General features: G+C 48.2%; 1 protein-coding gene across 1 annotated transcript in view; it reads left to right on the forward strand.

Annotated features, from left to right (window-relative positions):
• The window catches only part of STX1B (syntaxin 1B), a 60,931-nt gene extending 39,228 nt beyond the window's left edge, over window positions 1–21,703 (forward strand). The window contains exons 2-10 of the mRNA XM_063138438.1: window positions 1,951–2,025; window positions 9,107–9,206; window positions 9,426–9,500; window positions 11,277–11,350; window positions 13,728–13,836; window positions 14,675–14,748; window positions 16,101–16,238; window positions 19,407–19,517; window positions 21,101–21,703. Coding sequence (XP_062994508.1) covers window positions 1,951–2,025; window positions 9,107–9,206; window positions 9,426–9,500; window positions 11,277–11,350; window positions 13,728–13,836; window positions 14,675–14,748; window positions 16,101–16,238; window positions 19,407–19,517; window positions 21,101–21,181 — 837 coding nt within the window. The 3' untranslated portion in view covers window positions 21,182–21,703. The remainder of the gene's footprint in view (window positions 1–1,950; window positions 2,026–9,106; window positions 9,207–9,425; window positions 9,501–11,276; window positions 11,351–13,727; window positions 13,837–14,674; window positions 14,749–16,100; window positions 16,239–19,406; window positions 19,518–21,100) is intronic.
• Window positions 21,704–23,167: the final 1,464 nt, after the last annotated feature.

The raw sequence follows: 23,167 nt of genomic DNA on the forward strand, positions 1-23,167 counted from the left end.
GGCTGAACTGTCTCCCTCTGCCGTGTCGCCTCAGGTTAAATCAAGTTTTTGGGGGCTGCCCTTATATAAGAAGAAACGTGGCATCTCTGCTGAGAAGAACAGGCCTTCTCGCCCTGACAACTGGTGCAAGGCACTATGGGATACGGAATGGGGGAGCTGGTGGGAGAGAGACCAAGCGATGCCAAAGTTTCACTGTCAACGCTAAGGCCTAGTTCAGGGGTTCTCAAACTTTCTATCCCCAGGGTCCTCTTGAGAGAGCCAAACATGACTGAGGCTCACCAGTCACAAAACTGTGGTACAGGGTCAGCACCAGTCACAAAATGGTGGCAGATGGAGGTGAAGTTTGGCATAATCAGCTGGCAATTGCTGACATCATTCAACTATGAGATTCTCTTCCCCCCCACCCCACCCATGCAGACAATCTGAAGTTTGTAGAGCCCACAGACAGGTTAATCCACTGTTCCTACAAACTACTAGACCAGTCTTCCTCAACCTGGGGCGCTCCAGATGTGTTGGACTACAACTCCCAGAATGCCCCAGCTGGCTGGTGCATTCTGGGAGATGCAGTCCAACACATCTGGAGCGCCCCAGGTTGAGGAAGGTTGTACTAGACCATAAGGACCCCGTTCAGATGTAACCATTTGCTGCAAAAGGGTTAGTGGCCTAAATATGGCTTAGTGTGTTGTGTGAACCGGAAAATGAGGTGACATAGGGAAACTGTTGGGGGAATTTCTCTGGAGTTCTTACCCTCCTCTCAGTTCCCAGCTCTGGAAGGGAGATGAGGCCTTGTCTGTTAGTGCAGAGGAATTGTTGGAAACTAGGTCTTAGGTTTTTCTTTTAGCTCCAAAAATGAAATAGAAGGGTGTTTTTTTCTGGAAAATGGCTCGTCACTTTTTCTTCCCAGCTCTAGGCGTGAGAAATGGGCATACGTTGGTAAGAGGGATTCCAATAGGCAGTGACACATGCCTTGGTTGCATCCCAGTTTGATTACTGTAATCCATGAAGACAATTTGGAAACTGCAACTGCAGAACGTGGCAGCTAGAACGCTTATGGGAGCTAGATGTTTGGGCTATATTAGTCCTATTCGGTATCATTTATATTGGCTGCCTGTTAGTTTCCACCAGGCCCAATTCAAGCTGTTGGTCTTGGACTTTAAAGGCCTGGATGGGTTGGGACCTACACCTGTATGAGCTTGCCCAAACATTAAGATCAGCATCACAGGCCCTCCTTTCTGGCCGACCTACAAGAGTCATTAGGCTGGCAGATTTTAGGGGTAGGGCTTTCTTAGTGGTGACCCCACACTTTTAGAACTCCCTCCCCAGGGAGATACATACAGTATAGCCTCATCACTGCTGGCTTTTTAAAAAACCTGAAACACATTCATTCTAGTCTCTACTTGGTGCTTGAAATGGTGCCTCTGCTACTGCTTGCTGCTACTGCTCTCTCTCTCTCTCTCTCTCTGTGTGTGTGTGTGTGTGTTAACTGGAAGTTGTACATCCATGTCTTTGTAACATTGCACGCTGGCTTGTGAGGGCAGTGTGGCTAGATGGGCCTTTGGTCTAGTCCATCAGAGCTCTTCTTCTGCCCTCACGTAGTTCTGGACTTGGTTTTATTTATTTATTTACAATATTTATATACCGCTCCATATCTGAGATTCTGGAGCGGTGCACATAGGTGTATACACAATAAAAAGGAAGAAGATTAAAAAAGCAAATTAAAATTGTTCAATTTGAAATGAAGGACCTCTAAAAGCAGTGGCTAGTCAGCTGAGTTGAAGAAGGTTTTCCCCCGAAATAGAGTTGATTTCAGGAGGTGCCGGAAGCAGCCTAATGTTGGCGGCTGCCTGACCTCCAGGTATGCCTTGAACCAGGGAGCAAAGGCAAGTGTTTGTTTTGAGTAAAGAGCCAGGTGGGATGTTCTAACCTGCGACAACATTGTCTCTTGGGCAGGCCAAAGACAGCGACGATGAAGAAGAGGTGGTGCACGTGGACCGAGACCATTTCATGGATGAATTCTTCGAGCAGGTAAGATGATGGGCACCGTGGAAGACGTCTGCAGAAGAGGCCCAAACGCCTGCAGCTAGATTATATGGACTGAGCTGAAATATACAAATTAAGTACATTTGCATATTTCGGCTACGCTGATGGTTTTGTTTTAGGATATTAATTACACATGTGCATTTCCTAGGAATAATGAGCACTTAAGGGGATAGGCATTTGTCTTCGGAAATGTCAAAACCTACCATTCAGGGACCAGAACCCATGCTGCCACCACAACATTTTGAACATGTGCACACTCAGGCTTATCAGAGAAACCCATCCCGTAGGCCAAAAACGTCATGCATCTTAAATTCAGATTTTCACATATCCCCAGGCAAAATCAAAGTTTGGGCATCTGAGTGAAAATGCCCGTGTGGCCATTTAAAATTTGAGAGAGAACTTAGTCGAGAAACGGGGCCTCCCTATTCAGATGCAGTGTTCTCTCTGAATACCAGATGTTGGGAATGGGCAGCAAGTGGGGTGGGAGGGCTGTCCATAAACTTCCCAGAGGCTGACCACTGTTGGAGACAGAATGCTGGGCCGCATAGACTTTGGTCTGACCCAGGAGGGCTCTTGTGATCTTCCCATGCCATCATGTATCGCTCATTCTGCTTGCGCTCTATATCGAGATGAGTACTGAAGTCCTACCTCTTGAGTCATGGGTCCCACTTCTGGCTTCTGAAGTCTCACCGGACTTTGCCCATACATTTTCAGCTGTATGTCTGCTGTCACCAGGTCTAGAAACGTACCTCTTAAGAAGCAGAAGCTGCAGCTCTCAGGTTCCTGAACTCTGTGCTATGTACCAAATGCTGTACTTCATGATTGCAACTAAGTGGAGTACACATGGTCTTGGCAACAGGGGAGTAATGTAGACGCCCGAGCACTGGTGTCATTCGCTCTGCGCGACAAACCCCGCTAAGAGGCGGGTGGTCCCATTCCGCATTCGGCTCAACTTCCAACACGTCCTCAAGAGCCTGCCCTATGCCAGGGATGTCCAGCAATCCACAGGCTGCATCTCATCTCTGAAGGTATAGGATCTCTTCCCCATTCACCCATCCTATCTAACTAGCTAGTTTTAAATTCAAGTGTTATCAAAAAGTTTTTGAAGTCTGAAATATGCACGACAGCAGCAGGCCTGCGTCTTTAAACATGGGCTGGGCCCCCTTCATGTAAACAAAACAGAACAGATTGGGGGGGTCCAATTTCTACCACAAAATGGGTGAGAGGAGCTGAACCCTCATTTGCTGCTTCTCTCTTTGCAGCCCATCCCCTGGGGCAGTTTTCGCTCAGCCACATTAAGGGGACAGCTTGCAAGGAGGTAAGCAGAGGGCAGGGGGAACGTCAGCGCTAGATTACTTTCCCTTGACTGTGTGCTTCTTTTGCTCTGAACAGGGACACACAAGCACACACATTTTATATGTGATTGGGACAGACACAGATTTAATGAAACCCGTCTGTCATAGGGGGACCCTATGGAAAGGAGGACAGGGCTCCTGTGCCTTTAACAGTTGTACAGAAAAGGGATTTTCAGCAGGTGTCATTTTCATGCATGCAGCACTGGGGAAATTCCTGCTTCATCACAACAGCTAAAGCTGTAGGAGCCCTGCCCTCTTTTGTATCTAGTCACGTTAGGCAGGGCTCCTGCAGCTTTAGCTGTTGTGATGAAGAGGGAATTTCACCAGGGGCTGCACCGCCTACAAACGACACCTGCTGAAATTCCCTTTTCTATGCATCTGTTAAAGATACAGGTTCCCTGTCCTCCTTTTCATATGGCCACCCTAGTCTGTCCTGATCATGTAAGGGCGTTGTGTATATGCATGTGTGTGAAACTACAGATCCTACAGTTTAATGTCATCACTCTTGTTCAGTTTCACCTGTCAAACCCCAGCTATGCCTGAACTCCTTTGCCCCGTAGCAGTAAATCCACTTCCTGTTAGATAACTCTGGCTTCAATATAGAGGTTGGTTTATACAGACAAATACCCTTGCAGCTTCCAGCCAGCTGTGGGGAAACCAAAATGGCCACCAAGAATGCAGAAGTTGGCCATCCGTGGCTCTTCTCTTCCTGTCCCCGCACCTCACTCTTTCTCAAGAGCTGCCTTGGTACAGCAGAGGATACCCGTGGCCTGTATTAACTCCTGCTTAAACACGTGCTTGGGATCTGCATGAGAGCTGAACTCATTAATATTCAAGCCTCACGCATTTAATATGCAAGAGCATCTTCTTAACGATTCCAGGCAGCCTCCGTAATGCCCAGGCGCTGGAGGCTGAAGTAGGGCAAGGAAGGGCCATTGAGATGGCAGCCACCAACAGCTGCGGAATCCGTGCTCGTGTGTCCGGCCTTCTTTACCAAGGACATTCGTGAGTGAGACCGTCGCTGTGCGCTCTAGAGAAATCTTGCTGATTCTCCCAAGCGATGTGACAGGGTTGCTTGTGAAAAATTCATGCTTCAAATGCCTTTGACATTTTTTTTTCCAGAACTGAGCCTCTTTGCCTTCCATAACAGCAGGAAATCTGGTATTTGTGGCAGAACCTAATATTTATTTATTTATTCTTTTTATATTCTGCCTTTTCCTCTGAGCCGCCCGAGGCAGAATACGTAATTCTCCTCTCCATTTTATCTTCACAACAACTCTGTGAGGTAGGCTAGGCAGGAAGTTGGTGACTGGCTTGAAGTCACCCTGTGAGCTACTTGGCCAAGTGTGGACTAGAACCCGGATCTCCCGAGTCCCAGTCCAACACTCTAACCGCTACACCACTCTGGCTCTGATGTAGTCTTCTGTGATTCTTTCTTCCTTTTTTTTTAAAAAAAATGTTTCTAGCCCTCATGGTGACACACTTGAAAAGATGCTAATGATATGTCTTGAAGCGATTCTGGCATTATTGTGCTGAGCAGAGCTAACTATCCCTCCTATGGGGATTCCAGTAAAATACCTCTCTCCTAAGAACATAAGAAGAGCCCTGTTGGATCAGACCAAGGGTCCATCTAGTCCAGCACTCTGTTCGCACAGTGGCCAACCAGCCGTCGGCCAGCGACCAACAAAGCAGGACACGGTGCAACAGCACTTTCCCTCACTGCCTTTCATTTAGCCACACCTCACCTCTTGCCACCTTTCCTCAAAATTCCATTTTTTCTGCTTAAAACACACGCACCTGCTAACCCTCGTTCAAAGAAGCATGCGGATTCCCCAATTTCCTGCAAAATTAGCAAATGTAGTGCTCTGATCCAAGAATCTGAATCTTCTTGTCATCTCTTCTTGTGTGTGCCTGGATTCTGATCTGCCTCGGTTGTGTAACCACTCATCCGACATACATAACTTGTGAACACTTAGGCTCCATGTAGATATGATGGTGGAAGATGCATCCATTCAGACCTGGGTCTGTCCGTGGTAGTTGTGGATGGGCGGTTGGTAATTGCTAAGCCTACAGCTTACCTCCCTCCCCAAAGCCTATTTTCTGATGGCAATGTGCTCATCTGAGAGCGAAACGCCTTCAGGGGGAAAACCGTGAGGTGCTAAACTTGCAGCCTTCCTCAACCTGGGGCGCTCCAGATGTGTTGGACTGCATCTCCCAGAATGCCCCAGCCGAGCTGGCTGGGGCATTCTGGGAGTTGTAGTCCAACACATCTGGAGCGCCCCAGGTTGAAGAAGGCTGTGCTAAAGGATGGCCTTGGGAAGGGTCCCAATCCCCAGACACCCCTCTTGCTCTACAAATCCACCTTCTCCCACACCCCACTTTAAAACTGACTGAAGCAGACTTTGTGTGTTAAACAAACAGGCCTCTCTCAACTCGATGCGTAGTTTTGAGCCTTAGGATAAAGCGACTGAACACTCATTTGATAGAATGTACGCTTTCTTCTGACAGGGAGGGAAGCCCAGGTCGGGGTTGTTATGGGGACTTGAGGAGTACTGGCGAAGCCACTGTCTGCCCTATGTGAGTCGGCTGCAGGTTTCAGGACCTTGGAGAGGGTTTCTGGTAGTTGGCTCCAGGAGGAGGAGGAGCCCACGGTTCGAATCCTTTCTGCAGCGCAGTGCCCCCTAGTGCTCTTGCTGGGGCACTGCAGGCATTTCACTGGAAAAAACTAGCTTTAAGTCCGTCAAGTTTGGGGAGAACTTAGCCATGAATGGCAGCTCCATTCTCCCTGGATATAAAAAGGAATACGGTATTGGGGTTAGATAAATTCTAACCCCAATAGGCGAAGGCTATCAATGGCTACTAGCCCTGATGGCTGTGTGCTGCCTCTAGTATTCGAGGCAGTAAGCCTGTGTGCTCCAGTTGCTGGGGAACATGGGTGGGAGGGTGCTGTTGTACCATGTCCTGCCTTGTTGGTCCCCAGTCGACAACTGTGTGAACAGAGTGCTGGACTAGATGGACCCTTGATCTGATGCAGCATGGCACTTCTGATGTTCTTATTCCACATGGGTGGGGATGCTGGGACTCAGGGCTGGGGAACCTCTGGCCCACGGGACTTATCCGGCCTGTGAAGCCTTTCAGCCCAACCCCTACCCTTCCCATCCTTCATCCCTACCCCCTCCACAGCTCATCCAAGGCTCCCTGGGGCAACTCCAACCACCTCCACCTCCTAGCTTTCTCTTTTGCATTTAGGTTTTGTGCCTCTGCCTTTTTGTTCCTTTCTCCCCAACTCTCCGTGTTCCCACCCACCCTGCCCCACTTTCTTCGTGTGTGTGCATGTGTGTGTGTGTGTAGATATATGCATGTGTTGATGGATGTGTGTGTGTGAAACAGAGAGAGAGAACTGGGGGATGTGTGTGGACATACGATAGACGTGAATGAGGGAAAATGTGGATGGATGGGTGTGTGGGGAGTGACAAATGGGTGGGTGGGTGAGTGTTTATGTGGCTTTGACCCAGCCCATGCAGACCCCAGAATGTCATCCACAAGGGAACGTGATCCTCAGGTTGAACCCTCCTCCCCCCTCGCATTTTAACCGGTCCCCTTTCTTTCCAAATGGGAAAGGATGTTCTTGCTGGGCATAGAAACACTTTGTGAAACAAATGATAAGATGTGAACAAGAAGAAGAAAGGGAATGGTGAGGGGGAGATTCCTGTACAGACAATCATTGTTGCTGTGCCCATGTTGGGGAATATCTGTTTCAGGTGTGAGTAGGGTGACCATATGAAAAGGAGGACAGGGCTCCTGTACCTTTAACTGTAATGTAGAAAAGGGAATTTCAGCAGGTATCAATTGAAGTGGGTGAAACTCTCTCTTCATCAACACAGTTAAAGCTGCAGAAGCCCTGCCCTCTTTTGTATCTGGCCACTCTACTATAGCTAGTGTAGCTTTAACTGTTGTGATGAAGAGGGAATTTCACCCACTTCAATTGACACCTGCTGCAATTCCCTTTTCTACATTACTGTTAAAGATACAGGAGCCCTGTCCTCCTTTTCATATGGTCACCCTAGGTGTGAGGGTCTACGTGAAGGAACAGAAAGCACTGGCCGCTTCCCTTCATTACTGGAGTGACACCTGAGAGCTCTCTAGGCATGCCAGGGCAGACCTGCTGGGCCCTGGGGCCCTCAGAGGCAGGAGAGCGTATAGCACCCCATCAAAGCCCTGTCCCCAACCTCCACCTCCAATCATATATATTTATTTATTCACTGTGTTTTTATCACACCCTTTTACCACTCAGGGTGGTGTTCATGGTCCTCCCACCATTTTATCCTCACAACAACCCTGTGAGGGACCGTAGGCTGAGAGAGAAGGTAACTGGCCCAAGGGCACCCAGTGAACTTCATGGCTGTGCAGAGATTCGAACTTGGGTCTCCCTGGTCTAAGCCCTCCCTCAGAACTCCCTCCCCAGTCAGTTGGGGCTTCCCCCTCTCCTGGAGGCCACTCGGTGATGACGTCACACCTACCGGGGATGTCGCTCTGTGATGACATCACCCCTATCAAGGATGTCGCCCTGTCATGACATCCCCAACTGGCTTGATGTTTGCTTCAGGCAGCTTCCTGCTGGCTTCCCCAGGGTCCTGCTGCCCACTGCTCGGTTGCACGAGGCATTGAGAACCAGGACGAGGTGTTCTAATTGCACATTGCAGGGGGTGATGCCTCAGCACACAAACCTTACAGGACAGATGGGCTTGTTTAGTCCAACATATCCGGAAGGCACCAGGATGAGGAAGGCTGCAGTAGATCATTGCAAGGGGACACAGCCTCGCTGAAGCTATAGCCGAATGTCCAGCCGAACGTGCTGGAAAACCAAACCCAAGAAATAGGATAGGGCACCATAGAGATTTTGTGGCAGAGTAGCCCTCCCTTCTGCATTCATAGGCGTGCACAAGGGGTGTGCTGGGTGTGCCTAGGCACACCCTAATGTCTCAAGCAATAAGCGCTGAATTGAGGGGGCCATTGAGTAGGGATCTAGATGCAGCGGGAACCGTCCTCTGGCTCCCTCTGACTGCTTCACTGCCACCGCCCCCAACACTGCACCATTGCTCCCAACAGCAGGAGTGAAAAGGAATCATTCTGCCGGGAGCTTCTCTGCTGGGAACCACACTTCAAAGAGGCCAAGAGGAGGGCCCCCGAAGGCTAATCTCGCCTCATAAGCCCCTTCTCCTGCCAGTGTCACCACAAAACCCCACCAACGCCCCACCTGCAACGGCCCTCCCCGGTTAGGCAAGCCAAACACAGAGTAGGGCATCGGTGTCCACAGTGCTTAATAAATAAATGAATAAAAATAATATCGTTTAAATGTTCGCCTTTAAAAGAAATTAAATTCCCTGGGCGCACACCCTAATGAAATGTGCTGTGCGCGTCTGTGTCTGCATTATGCTCCGGCCTTGCACATGGCAGCATTCAGATAAAAACTAGAAGTGGGTTGTTTTTTTTTTGTATAACTCCCTTCTTTTCCTAGCTCTGTGGCCAATCCATTCTTCCAGGCCTGGAATTGTATGTTTCTCTGGTTAAAAGCACAGAGGACCTGTCCTGTATTGACTCTTGCAAACGTGGGTCACCATGTCGGTTTCCGAGTGGACTGGAGTCAAATTGCCCTCTGCAACCGCAGTCCGAGGGAGATCCCATGTGTGCCTCTGTGTCTCCTCGCCCAGGTGGAGGAGATCCGCGGCTGCATTGAGAAGCTCTCGGAGGATGTGGAGCTGGTGAAGAAGCAGCACAGCGCCATCTTGGCTGCCCCCAACCCGGATGAGAGTGAGTGAAACGTGGACCCTGCCATCCCCAGGGCTCACGTTAAGTGACGCAGTCCCATGCACCTGCACACACCCTCTGCCACATGTGGACCAGACATGTGCAGGGCTCTCCTGCTACAAACCCCTGGGAGGACTGAGGCACGTATCTCAGGCACAGGTGAACATTTCAGTCGTTGCCCGGTTCGGCTGCCAAACGCCCCTTTTTGTATTCTCTTTGCAGAGACTAAGCAGGAGCTGGAGGACCTCACAGCTGACATCAAGAAGACTGCCAACAAGGTGCGCTCCAAATTGAAAGGTGAGAGATGGAGCTGCAGCCGTGTGGATTAAGCTCTCTTGCTCATCACCACCATCACCATCTATCTATCTATCTATCTATAGTGATTTTGGGGTTTAATTATCATAGTAATCCTTACAATAGCCCTGTAAGGTAGGTCAGTATTATTAACCCCGTATTGCAGATTAAGGATTGAGACTGAGGCAAAAGAGCATGGCTTACCCCAAAGGGCACCTAGCATGCCCGTGGCTGAGATAAGATTTGAACCAAGACGACAGCTTCGTCGTAGGTTGTAGGTAGAGGAAAAGGTACCCAAGCCTAGAGATTCATGGGAATCCGGCACGCGTCAGATGTAGCTAGCGCTGAGCACAAACTGCTCCTCACTTTTGTGACTCCATTTTCAGCCTGCGAAAGTGCACGTGGGAATGCTGTTTCGCCTGATCTTTCAAGGGAAGGCTAAATTTGCAGGGTGGGGGGCGCAAAACCCATTGCCACTCAGAGCTCTTCCTGGAGACTGTGAGGGGGGGTCACTGTTTCCTCCCCCCCACCCCCACTGCATGCCTCCCAGAAGACCTTGTACGTGACGCTACATCGTCAGGCAGAATTGCGCCCAGGGGCTTCTGAGAAAGGAAAATGGCAGCTGCTGAAAAGTGCTCTGGTTGGCAGGGGTTTGTCCCCACCTTGACATTTGACTCTCCACTCTCAAAAACTGACGGGGGTGGGGGCTTTTCATCCCCATTTCACCTCCCCTCCTTCCCTCCTCCCCTAATTTGAGCTGGATGATCTCATCCAAGAACTCTTCGCTCAGCTCTAGATCTAGCCGGCCAGGTCGCCGCGGACAGTTGCTCAGGCAGGGTTCGGTCCTGAACAGGGGGGGCCCTGGGGGCTGGGAGGATGACCAACCCTGGGCGCCTTTTAACCTGCAGCAAGTGGAGACTGGTGGCTCCAATATCAGTGGGGTGGTGGATCCACTCAGGACTCTAAAGGAACTATCTTGACAGGTTCTGACTGAAACCTGGAGCAAATTCACTGCCCCACTGACATTACAGCCACCAGCCTCTGCTCGCTGCAGCCCTGTGACTCACCACTGGAGGCAGCAGAGGATGATGCCGGCATCCCAGGTTCTAACCTGGACTAGGAGCTCCATCACACCAACGTTTTATTGCACTGTTGTCCTGCCTTGTTTATCGTTTTACCCCATGACACTCATATGACGTTGACCCTGTCCTGCAGTTGTCTTGCCTCTTCCCCTCCCTTTTCCATCTTTTTCTAGAGCAGGGAAAGTGCGACTTATTTCCTCCATGTGAAATAAAAGCGCCCTTCCGTCCCCGCGTATTGCCGTCCTCGCACTATGTTGCTTTTGTTGGGGATGGTCCTGCTGATGAAAGAGGAGGGTGGGGCAGTTCTCCTCGAGCTTGCGGAGTCTGTTGGTCGAACAAACAGACTTGTGCTGAGCCACCTTCGTTGCCCACAGAAACTGCACCGATTAAACGCTGAATCGGTAAAACCCTAAACAACAAAACTAGAGCAGGGGCGGGGGGCGAGGAAGGCACCCACTTCCATCACCTGACAAGAACCAATGAACTGAAGGGGAAGAGAGAAGGGGCAGGATGGGGCAGGCGCATTAGAAGGAGAGCAAACAACAGTGGCAATTTGGAAAGGGACCCGCGCTTGCCACGCTATTGAAACAGACGTCAAAATCGCGGGTGCATACCAGGAGAAAAAAGTAGGTGTGATGGAGCTCAATATCTGGTACACGCAACAGCTCTGGCCTTTTTGCTCTTTTCATCTCCGCAGCGATTGAGCAGGGGATCGAGCAGGAAGAGGTGCAGAACCGATCCTCGGCGGATCTGCGGATCCGGAAAACACAGGTACCCTTCATTAGATTTGAATAGACTACATTTCTTCTATCTTTTTTTCCCCTTTGTGTCTTTTTGTTTTTTAATTATTATTATTTTAAAAAAAAATATCTGGGGTTTCTCTGCAACTTCATTCATCTGAAATTGATATGAACCAACTTGGATTTATTAATTATGACATGCAATATGTATTATATTATTATCCTTTAAACCAACTTCTGAATTATGGGACATAGGTTTAAAGAGTATTGAAAGGATACAATGATTGCAGAATGAAATGAACAGAACGGAGATTGAAGTGGTGACATCCACTAGGAAGGAAGAGTTTGGTACAAGAATGATACCGTTGTCATATTGCATTTTTGAGATTCCTTTCTCACTAGCCAGGCACCTGCCCCTTCTTTTTACTCAACTGATAACCTCAGCTAGAGTTATTGCCTGAGTTGATACATCACAATTGCTCTAGTTCAAGGCTGGGGAATGTGTGACCAGATGTTGTTGAACTCCCAACTCCTATCATCCCTGAACACTGGTCATGCAGCCTGGGGTTAGTGAGGATTGGGAGTCCAATAACATCTGGAAGGCCACGCATTCCCCACCACTGTTCCAGTTGATTGATCGATCTTGATCAATCAATTAAATCTGCATACTTTTACATCTGAGAAAGATGATGGTTCTAAAGGGAAAAAAGGTTTTTCCTCCTTGCTTTTAGATAATAAAGGCATTTGTCACTGCAAGCATTATCATTAGAACAGGGCATTCTCCCTTTCCTTTGAAGCTGAAAGGGAATGCCTCTTCTAAGATGAACCAAGAAGGAGAAGAAGAAAAAGAAGAAGAAATAATTATTCCGAAGTGGAAAATAATTTTTCCCTGTACATTTGGGTGATCGCATGCACGTGCCATCATAGCACACATCACCTTCGAAGAGGTGTTCCTCTCTTCTCCGGACACAGGAGGGAATGCCTCTTTTAATACAGTGCTTGCTTTTGCATTTTTTTTAATAATTAAAATAAAATATCTCTGGCCCAATTAATCTGGCGCCCTTTTTAGGCAACCAGATTTATTTTTAATCTAGCGTCTAGCCAAATCATCTACCGTATTTCTTCAATTCTAAGACACACTTTTTTCTCATATAAACATCTCTAAAAACGGGGTGCGTCTTAGAATTGCGGGTGCGTTTATTATTTCTTAGAATCAAAGCTTTTTTCTGTTGGTGGTACTGAAATTAGTGTGCGTCTTACAATCGGTGTCGTCTTAGAATCGAAGAAATACGGTACTAAACATTGCAGCCCTAATCCCAACCCATAGCTCCTCATCCTGTAGGGATGCATTTTTCCCCCCTGGCGCGGGTCTTCTGCTTTCAACTGTTGCTCAACCAGTATTTTGGCCACCGCTGGATCTGCCCGGGTGGTGCCAAATTCAATGCTTTATGCTGTGTTTCCTCTTCACACTTAGACCTTCTAAATCTGGGATGGGGAAGCCTTCCAGACGTTCCTGGACTACAACTCCCGTAATCTCTCACCAATGGCTATGCTGGCTAGGGTTGATGGGATTTGCAGTCCAACAACATCTGGAAGGCCACATTTCCCCCACTACTGCTCTAAACTCTCTTACAGCTGAGAATGGGCCCGTTCAGTCAACACGCTAAACTGTGGTTAGGCTGCTAATCCCTGCGCAACAATTGGTTAGTGAATGTGTATAAACTGTGGTTACGTAGCCACCATGGTTAGGAATGGCTCGCACGACACGCTGTGCTATCATGTTTCACACAATGCACTAAGCCGTACTGTTTAGCTCAAAATGCTTAACCATCGCGTGTTGTCTGAACAGAATCAATGTGGTTTAAAAACAACAACACAGTTCTGATGAAGCCCTATTAAGTTGCATGTTTTGGCCGTGTCGTTCCCCTTCAGCTCTATGATCGATAGGATCAGGCCCTGCCATGAAACAGGGAGGTCAAATGCCATGTTTCTTACCCGCCCAAAGGTCTCTACTTCTCTTGCTCGGCTTCGTCCATTTTCTCTCGCTGCCCCTTATGCCTGGAATTCTCTTCCAGAGCATTTGCGCATCACGAGTTCAATGACTGTTTCTAAAGCTCAATTGAAAACTTTTCTTTTTTCCCCTACAGCTTTTAGAACTTGACTTTGTTCTTATGTCCACACTGTTGGTTTTATTGCCCCCCGTGCCTATCTGGTGCATTCTCTTCCCTTTCTTTTTATTATGATTTTATTAGAATGTAAGCCTATGTGGCAGGGTGTTGCTGTTTTATTCTTTTACTATGTACAGCACCATGTACATTGGTGGTGCTATATAAATAAATATATAAATAATAGGTGAGGGAGAGGGGAACCTTCCCTTTGCCTCATTATCTCCCCATTTTGCCGGCTAGCACTCAACCCTCTCCCGCAAGTTTGTGGAGGTGATGACGGAATACAACACAACCCAGTCCAAATATCGAGACCGATGCAAGGACCGTATCCAGAGGCAGCTGGAGATAAGTACGTTTGCTTCCCCTCTGCTTTCCACTTCCAAACGTCCCCAGTATTGTCCCATTTTTAAAAACAAAGAAATCCCACTTCCCCTCCTTCACATTTTAAAATCCGGTCTGTGAAATACGTTCCACCCAGAGAAGTTGGGCTGTGCCGATTGGATGAAGCTACTGGCAGGTGGGCGTGGGAGTTGAACCGTATAACGTTAGCAGTAAGAAAGATGAGAATGCCACTGAGCCTGTGCAGAGTTGCTTCCCCTCCCTGCCAAGTCATGACAGTTAGCCCTGAATGTCTGAGATCAGGGGTTTGGGCTTCCAGGGCAGAAGGGTACATTTTCCTTTGCACCATTGCAAGCAGAAGGAGGAGGAGCCACCCCACACCAAAGCAGCCTCAGCGATACTGTGTTGTGGTGTTTAAAGCAGCGTGATTCCTTTGTTCCTTTTCTGGTAGCCACTGCCTTTGCCTAATAGGGGAGAGTAGCTGCTGCCAGATCAAATGAGGCACAGCTGCTGTTGTTTTTAAAAACACAAAACTAGTGACTACTGTCCAGTATCCATGCAGTAGTGACTCTTCCTCCTCAGTGCAGGACTAAGCAAGCAGCAAGCGAGGTAGTCCTGAAAGCATCTTCTTTGCCCAGTACCTGTACTGTCCGATGCTGGAAGGGAGCCTGCTCCTTTCTGCAGGATTTGTAAACAAGCAAACACAGTTTTGCGCTTTTTCTCACCAGGAGTGCAACTCAGCCCAGATTCAGAGCTGGCTCCTAAGCCTCGTGGCGGTAGTGGGGGGTGGGGGGACTGCGCTGCAAGGTGTGGTTATTCACCATTCCTCTGATCCCCCCTTTCTGCAGCTGGCAGGACAACAACCAACGAGGAGTTAGAAGACATGCTGGAGAGCGGGAAGCTGGCAATTTTTACCGATGACGTACGTATATTGGAGCCATAGCTGCCTCCCTCCCATGCTGCCTGGCGGGAGAGTGGGGGGCGACTTGGGCAGGCAGCACAGGCAAAGTGTGGCTCAGAAGCCGTGTGCAGACACGGCTCTCCCGCAGCTCAAAGCCTGGGGAAAGACAGTGGCACCGCCAACACCAGGGTGCTCTGCAAGAACCCCGTTCTGGGAGGCCCTGAGGTTTATGGATCAGGCTTGGCGGTGGGGTCAGAATACAGAAACTGGGGTCAAGGAAATGGAGATCCTACCCATTTTCACCTGTAAAGCCAAAAAAAGGGGGGGAATGTGTTAAATGTATTACTATCTGTCAATAACTAGACCTAAGCTTGATATATTTTTCAGGGGAGGGGGCTGCATGTATGTTTGTCTATCTTTATAGGCACGAGAAAACTGGACACTGAAAGCCCACTCTCTGTTAGGGAGCCGTGTTCTACACCACTTTGGCCTTGGAAACATCCACATATTTCAGTATCTTAGGGGCTAGAAACTTGCAAACATTTGTTGTTATTGTTTTCACAGCGCTGAGTTGACACCACTCCACTGCCAAGCCCTGCGATATCGCTGGTGCGGAGTGGCGGCGAATAATCCACACTGGGGGAGGGAGTGGGGGCTTTCTGGCATCCCTATTGCTTGCCAGGCCCACCCTGTCCCATGGCTTCCGGTGACCAATAGGAGGACACTTTCTGCTTGGGAACTCCCCCAGAGCAATGCCGCAACAAGGGCAAACGGTTAGAAGAGCCTTGCTCGGGCAGGAAATGTCAGGGTAAGTCCCTGACTTTTCCTCTGCAGATCTTTGGTTCTTTGCTCCAGAGTGACTCCGAATCGTTGGCTGTGTAATTGACACAGCGCAGATTCAGAGCCACCCTGGGGCTTCCAGAGCATATAGACAGTCCCCAGGACATCATAGCTCTGTCGGCTACATTATTATTATTATTATTATTATTATTATTATTATTATTATTTATTTATATAGCACCATCAATGTACATGGTGCTGTACAGAGTAAAACAGTAAATAGCAAGACTCTGCCGCATAGGCTTACAATCTAATAAAATCATAGTAAAACAATAAGGAGAAGAAGAGAATGCAAACAGGCACAGGGTAGGGTAAGCAGGCACAGGGTAGGGTAAAACTAACAGTATAAAGTCTGCACAACTTCTATCCGCGATTTTGTGTTCCAGGCCGTCAAGCAACATAATTTGTTTGTAGTGTAAGATGGGGGTGGGGTGGGGTGGGGTGTGGATGTGGGGTTGGATTTCAGGGTGTTTCCTTAGTGCAAAATTCTCCCCTTCTGTCTGATTATGCCTGCCTTGTGCCCTTTCCTCCAGATCAAAATGGACTCACAGATGACGAAGCAGGCCCTGAACGAGATTGAAACCCGGCACAACGAGATCATCAAACTGGAAACCAGCATCCGGGAGCTGCATGACATGTTTGTGGACATGGCTATGCTGGTGGAGAGCCAGGTACATACATGCAGCCTTGACAGCAGGCAAGCGTGGGATGGTTGCTCGACTTGGGGCTGTCTTTGAAGACAGTCCAGCAGTTCCAACGAGTTCAGAATGCAGCGGCTAGATTGCGAACTAGGAGCATCATCAGATAGCGGGAGGGAAATCGCGTTTACCTACCGTCGCTTTGCTTTCTGCTGATGTTCCACAATAGGGATGAACAGCTTCCTCTTTCCTCACACGGGGAAGAAAGAGGAAGCAAACGACGACCACATGGCCCATTCAGTGGGCATTTTTATCACGCGGCTTCTCCTGCACACAGCAGGAAATGGCAGCAAGTTTTGTCACAGCCCCCACAAAATTGGATTTTTCCGGGTCTTTTTTTTGTGACGGAAAAACGATCAGAAGGGGCGGGAGACGTGCAGGAGGTGGGCGACGTCATGGAAAAGACCGCGAAAAACCGTGAGTGGGCAGTAACAAGCGTGCTATACAACACTCCTCTGAGGACGCACTAGGAGATGGAATCGTACCACACCGGTTTTGAAACAACTTCAGCGGCTCTCTTTTTGCTGCTAGGCTCAATTCAAAGGGCTGGCATTTACTTTTAGAGCAGGGGTGAGCAATGTCATTCCAGTGGGCCAGATATGGCCCTCCCAGATGGATTCCCCAGATGGGGACGCCCCCTTTCCCCCAGCAGCCAATCATTTGGTGACTTCCCAGCATTTAGGCGGGGTTTTGTCCCCATTCTAAAAGGTTGAAATCGCTCTCCTAAGGCTCAGCTACTGGCATTAAGAGCTGAATCATAGAATAGCAGAGTTGGAAGGGGCCTATAAGGCCATCAAGTCCAACCCTATGGCTGTCCAACAGCCTCTTGTGTGGGAGAGCCCACAACCTCCCTAGGTAACTGGTTCCATAGTCATACTGCTCTAACAGTCAGGAAGTTTTTCCTGATGTCCAGCTGGAATCTGGCTTCCTGTAACTTGAGCCTGTTATTCCGTGTCCTGCACTCTGGGAGGATCGAGAAGAGATCCTGGCCCTCCTCTGTGTGGCAACCTTTCAAGTATTTGAAGAGTGCTAAGTTAAAATATGTTGGTATTTTAGCTCTACCCCCTTTTGCCTTTGGCCCCGCCCCCCACAGGAATGTCCCTGCGCCCCATGACAGCTCCAAAACTGAATTCGGCTCACGAGCTGAAAGAAACACACACCCCTGCACGGTTTAGGACTCCCGTTATCTGCTGGGCTTTTTGTTCCATATGGTGCTGTGAGATTGACATGGGAGGCTCTTCTTCCGGTGCCCCCACCCCCATCAAAAGTCAGGCAGCTGTCAAACAGGGAGAAAGCCTTTTCGGTGGTAGCATCCCCATCGGTGCAGTGTTCCTTCCCCAAGGAGGATTGCGCAACATCCATTTTGCTGTCATTTCAGCACCAGAGAAAGACCTTTTAAAAAAAAAAAAAAAAAAAAACCACATCCCAAGCTTTTAACATTTTAAAAATTAATTTTTTAAAAAATTGTTACCTTTTATCGTTTTGTTAACTTTTGTTAAATTGTTAACTTTAAAACTGCAGCGAGTTATTATCGATTTGAATTTGATCTTGCCCTGTGCCATGGTTTTACCATCTTTAAAAAAAAAAAAAAATCCACCATGCTTTTTTCGTCTTTTTATTTATTGTTTTACTCTTTTGTAAGCTGCCCTGACAATGCAAATGAAGGATGGTGTATACCTTTTGGGAAGAAAGAAGGAAATCCCACGTATTAATAGCAAACTCAATTTTCCAAGTGCTGATCTTTAGGTTGCCAAAAAATGCACCACCTATGCACAAAACGGAAAGTATCTTTAGGGCTCAGGGGAACCCCAAGATTTGCAAAGGTACAAAAAATATTCAGGAAAAATGGCTCAGTGGCCAAGGGACGCTGACTGATGGTGGCTGGAATAGGGTGACCATATGAAAAGGAGGACAGGGCTCCTGTATCTTTAACAGTTGTATTAAAAAGGGAATGTAATAAATAAATAAATAAATTCCCTTTTCTATGCAACTGTTAAAGATACAGGAACCTGGTCCTCCTTTTCATATGGTCACCCTAGGCTGGATGGGAGGCACAAACTGGGGGTGAAGGAGAATGGAACAGAGCGTGTCCTGAACAGAAGTATGCGGCAATATTTTGTTACCAGACCCACCTGTAACCAAGGAAATAAATAAATAAACATACCGGGCACACGGAATACTGCGGTCATCTGCCCCATGCCTGCGGGACAGCGGAGAGAAATCCTAGTGATTCAATACTCCAACAGGTGGCAGCCTGGTTCAGAGCCATGGTTATCTGTCTGCCATTCTTAATTTCTTAAATGAGAAGTCCTGGGACTTGAAACTTCCTTCTCTCTCTCTCTTTCTCTCTCACACAGACACACACACTCACACAGATGAATAGCAGCCTGGAGCTAGTGCTGAGAGAGAAAACTCTGTACATGCTCAGGAGCACAGGTGGCACCATTGAACTCTGGCATTAGAAAAACACCACACAAAACCAGGTCGTGGCATTTCCCTATCGGCTCCTTTTGCTCAAGTAAAGCCTTGAGGGTCTTAGGATGCTTTTGCATGCGGGGGGAGTACTTCAGAGCCACACAGGTTGTACTTCAGAGTCCTTCAAAGCCACACAGGATCTCTTCTCGATCATCCCAGAGTGCAGGACACGGAATAATGGGCTCAAGTTACAGGAAGCCAGATTCTGGCTGTACATCAGGAAAAACTCCCTGATTGTTAGAGCAGTACGGCAACGGAACCAATTGCCTAGGGAGGTCGTGGGCTCTCCCACACTAGAGGCCTTCAAGAGGCAGCTAGACAGTTAGGGATGCTTTAAGGTGGATTCCTGCATTGAGCAGGGGGTTGGACTCGATGGCCTTATAGGCCCCTGCCAACTCTACTATTCTATAATTCTATATGCAAGACCAAACAACTGAGCCAGTTTTGGGATTGAACTGGGCAGAAGCTTGGGTCCTCTTAGCCATGGCTGGGTTCAAGCCACTCAGCCTTAATGACTCTGCAGCACTATTGTGAGTGTGCTAACTATCGCTCCTTCGAGGAAGGGAGCAGGAATAGTTTTCTCAACCCTCCGTGTCGGCCATACCAACCCACCGTATTATGTTAAGCTTCCGCTTTAGTGACGTCTCTCCTCCTCCCATATTTCAGGGCGAGATGATTGACCGCATTGAATACAATGTTGAACACTCTGTGGATTACGTGGAAAGAGCCGTCTCTGACACCAAGAAAGCTGTAAAATACCAGAGCAAGGCTCGGAGGGTAAGCAAGCAGTGCTGGGGCCATGGGGAAGAGAACGGAGAAGGGGCGGACCTATCCTGCTAGGGGGCAGGGGAATCACGAACCTGCTAGGAAGTAAGAAGTTGTGTGGTGCACTGGAGAAGGCAAGATCGAGACCCGAAAGCTGAGGCGTCAAGCGGAGTCAGAAAAGGGGACCGAGAGGAGATTGGCATGGTTAGAAAATTTAAACTCAGTTCAGTACCTGGGATCTGAAGACAAGGTAGGTGCGGGAGCTAAAAATAAAGCAAGGAACAGAACCAAAAGCAGGGCCAAGAGAAAGGAAAGGACCAAGGATGTGGTCAAAGACAGAAAAGCTAAGGATGCAACCCTGTAACTGGGAATAAGCCCAGCCGAGCTCAATGGGACTTACTTCTGGGTAGTCGTGTAGAGGGTTGCACTGTGAATCTCCCCCTCTGCTTCTTACCTCTTGATCAGGCCTTCTGTGAAGTAGTCTGACCAATCAGGGCTCTAGTTAGTTCAACAAGCCAGCAAAACAACCCAGGGTTTGTTGTTGGGCTTGTTTAACTATTTAGAGTTTATTTTAAGTCACAATTCCTGGTTTGTGTGTAAGGATACCCGAGGAATCCTTTGAAGTGAAATGGATTTCTGGTTTATTCCTCTGCACGGAAGAGAGGGATGCATGAGCCTATGTGTCTGCACAACCTCCTTTTTGCTCCTGCACATAGCCGTAAACCAGGGGTAGGGAACCTCAGGTCCAGAGGCCAAATCCGGTCCTCGTGGCTCTGAATCCGGCCCTCTGAGGTTCCTCAGATGGCCACGCCCCTTTCCCCTCAGATGGCCACGCCCCTTTCCCCCCTCAGATGGCCACGCCCCTTTCCCCTAGCTACTGATCATTGTGTGCCTTCCTGTTTTTCCTCCCATTCTAAAAGGTAGAAATGCCTCTCCTGAGGCTTAGTTACGGGCAGCAACCGCTTTCAGCTACAACTAGGGTGGCCCTATGGAAAGGAGGACCGGGCTCCTGTATCTTGAACAATTGCATAGAAAAGGATATTTCAGCAGGCGTAATTTGTATGCATGCAGCACCTGGTGAAATCCCCTCTTCACCGTAACAGTGAAAGCTGCAGGAGCCCTGCCCTCTTTTGTATCTGCAGCTTTAACTGTTGTGATGAAGAGGGAATTTCACCAGGTGCTGCATGCCTACAAATGACACTTGCTGAAATCCCTTTTTCTATGCAACTATTCAAGATACAGGATCCCTGTCCTCCTTTTCATAGGGTCACCCTAGATACAATAGGTTGATTTTTTGTAGTTTTGGCTCCAACCCCAGTGCCTTTGGAGAGCTTCTTCAAACCGGAATTGGTCTCTCAGGATGAAAGGGCTTCCCTGTTCTTGAACTAAGCCATGGGTGCGTGTGAATGCAGCCCGTATGCTTTGATTGGCCTCTGGGTAGCACTAAACATGGGGGCGCCCTTTAGAAACCCCAGTTTGAGCCTCTTGATATCTTACCCTGAGCTCAGCGCCCCCATTACTAATGCTGGTTTGTCTTTCTTTCCCTGTCTTTCTTTCTCCTTGTCGTGCTCCATGGATTTTCTTGGGTAATGTAGAAGAAAATTATGATTATAATTTGTTGTGTGGTTCTTGGTATAGTACTGGCCTCTTCCATTGGGGGCACGCTTGGGTTGTAAATTAAAGCAAAATAATAATAATAATATAATAATAATAATTTAAAAATTGTACATGCAGTGGATATAACAGCACATGTTCCAGCTACCTATAGATAAAACAACTTTATCGGGTCAGCAAATCTAAGTTTGTTGTTCAGCATCATCTCTTCATCCATTTTTACTCATTTGCTGGATGCCCGGGTTCCGCCCAGAATGTCCCGATATTCTGGGCCTCAACCGGGTGTCTCGTAGCCACACCTCCCCTTCCCACTGCACCATGGTCCAAAATGTGTAATTCCTGCCCACCCTACAGATTTCCCCCCTTCCATATCAACGGTTAACCCTGTGGGAAGAAACGGTTCATGGTATTCTTTTCCGGCTTCGCACGGGAGAGGACCTCGCCATGAATCGAGCAGTCGTCTCTGACAGGCCGTGCTTTAACCTCCTCGGACGTTAGCGTACCAGGAAGAGCGAAATGCTTCGGTATTCATGCTAGAGTATTAGGCGCTAGCCAGGGCCGCAGTCTAGCACACAGTAATTTTGGACACGGGGTAGCGAGGACACCAGTTCCCGGTCATTGCCTGTGGGGACGGAAGGTCTTGTGCATATCCTGCGCAGCCACGGATTTTTCCTTTTTCATAGCTGACAACGGGAAACTCACGCGCTCGCCAACCTTTGGTAATCCAGACCAGGTTTCTGAGAACAGCATTTGCCCAGAGCCTTCGAAAACAGTCAAAAGTTTTCATTCTTAGGTACCTGGAAAAATTGAGTCAGTACTCAGGGCACCATCTGTTCATCTGCTGCATCTTCCTCCCCTTCACCCCGCGATGCTCCTTTGGCAGAATTTTTCTGCCACAACTTCACACACACACCCCGACCCCCCACATGTCCTCACCCCCTTTGACAGAGCTGCGTTTTCAGGAAGGCTACCTATGCCCTGATCATGCCTATAAGGGACCAACCGGATCAGCCCCATAGATCTCAAGTTACTCTAGAAACCTTGAGTATCATTGCTCCGGTCACTACATATAAAATTAGCAGTGTTAAAACTTCCCAAAAATACATGTGGCATGTAATCAAATTGGAGCTTTGATACCCTCCGTTTTGTTTTTAAAAAGCACACTAAGTGTTATTTACAATATCTAAGAAATATACCAATACTGCAGAGCAATGTGCTATGATTAAGCAATATTGTAACAACCAGGCATTTGGTTTATTCCTACCCCGCCACACACACCAGGGCATCGGAAATGCAGGAGCATTGCTATTATCTTCTGCATAAATCTTGGTACTCCATGGAGATCATGGCATTCAGTAATACCGGGGCCATCCCCCACCCCCAAAATAACATTCTGAATTACTGCTACGTCATGTTTGTGATATGTCACATTACCGTTATTCCAGTATGTGCACATAGGACCAAATTAGTAATTCATCTCATTTCTATTGGGCAATACAAGAAGACCAAAACAAATCCTTCTCCTGTCGCCTTCAAATTAGAGCCAAACTCAATGCGATGATAGTGCATGGTTTTTTTTAATATAGATAACCGGGATTGGGGTGGGGGTGGGTGAACTGAGATGGATCTGGACCATAGAGGGAGTGGGGATTTAACCATTTGTTCCCCCTGCTGTCCCAATTGAAATAAAAATCCAGATACAAAAGAGGGCAAGGCTCCTGCAGCTTTCACTGTTGTGATGAAGAAGGGATTTCACCAGGTGCTGCATGCCTACAAATGACACGTGCTGAAATTCCCTTTTCTATTCAGCTGTTAAAGATACAGGAGCCCTGTCCTCCCTTCCATAGGGTCACCCAACCCCTGTGTCATGTGGCACTTCTGAACACTAGGTTGGTTCTTGAGTAATCTAGAATGAGAAAGAGATGATGCCAGTTTTGGTGTTCCACCGCCAAGAATCAAGCCGTAAGGAAAAAAAGCGCTATAACAGGGTTAGAAAATCTATACGTGTTCTGATAACATTCCAATATTCTAGACTTGATGGAGGAAGA

The sequence above is a fragment of the Elgaria multicarinata genome, chromosome 11 (assembly GCF_023053635.1).
Source record: "Elgaria multicarinata webbii isolate HBS135686 ecotype San Diego chromosome 11, rElgMul1.1.pri, whole genome shotgun sequence".
In the NCBI taxonomy this organism is placed as follows: domain Eukaryota; kingdom Metazoa; phylum Chordata; class Lepidosauria; order Squamata; family Anguidae; genus Elgaria; species Elgaria multicarinata.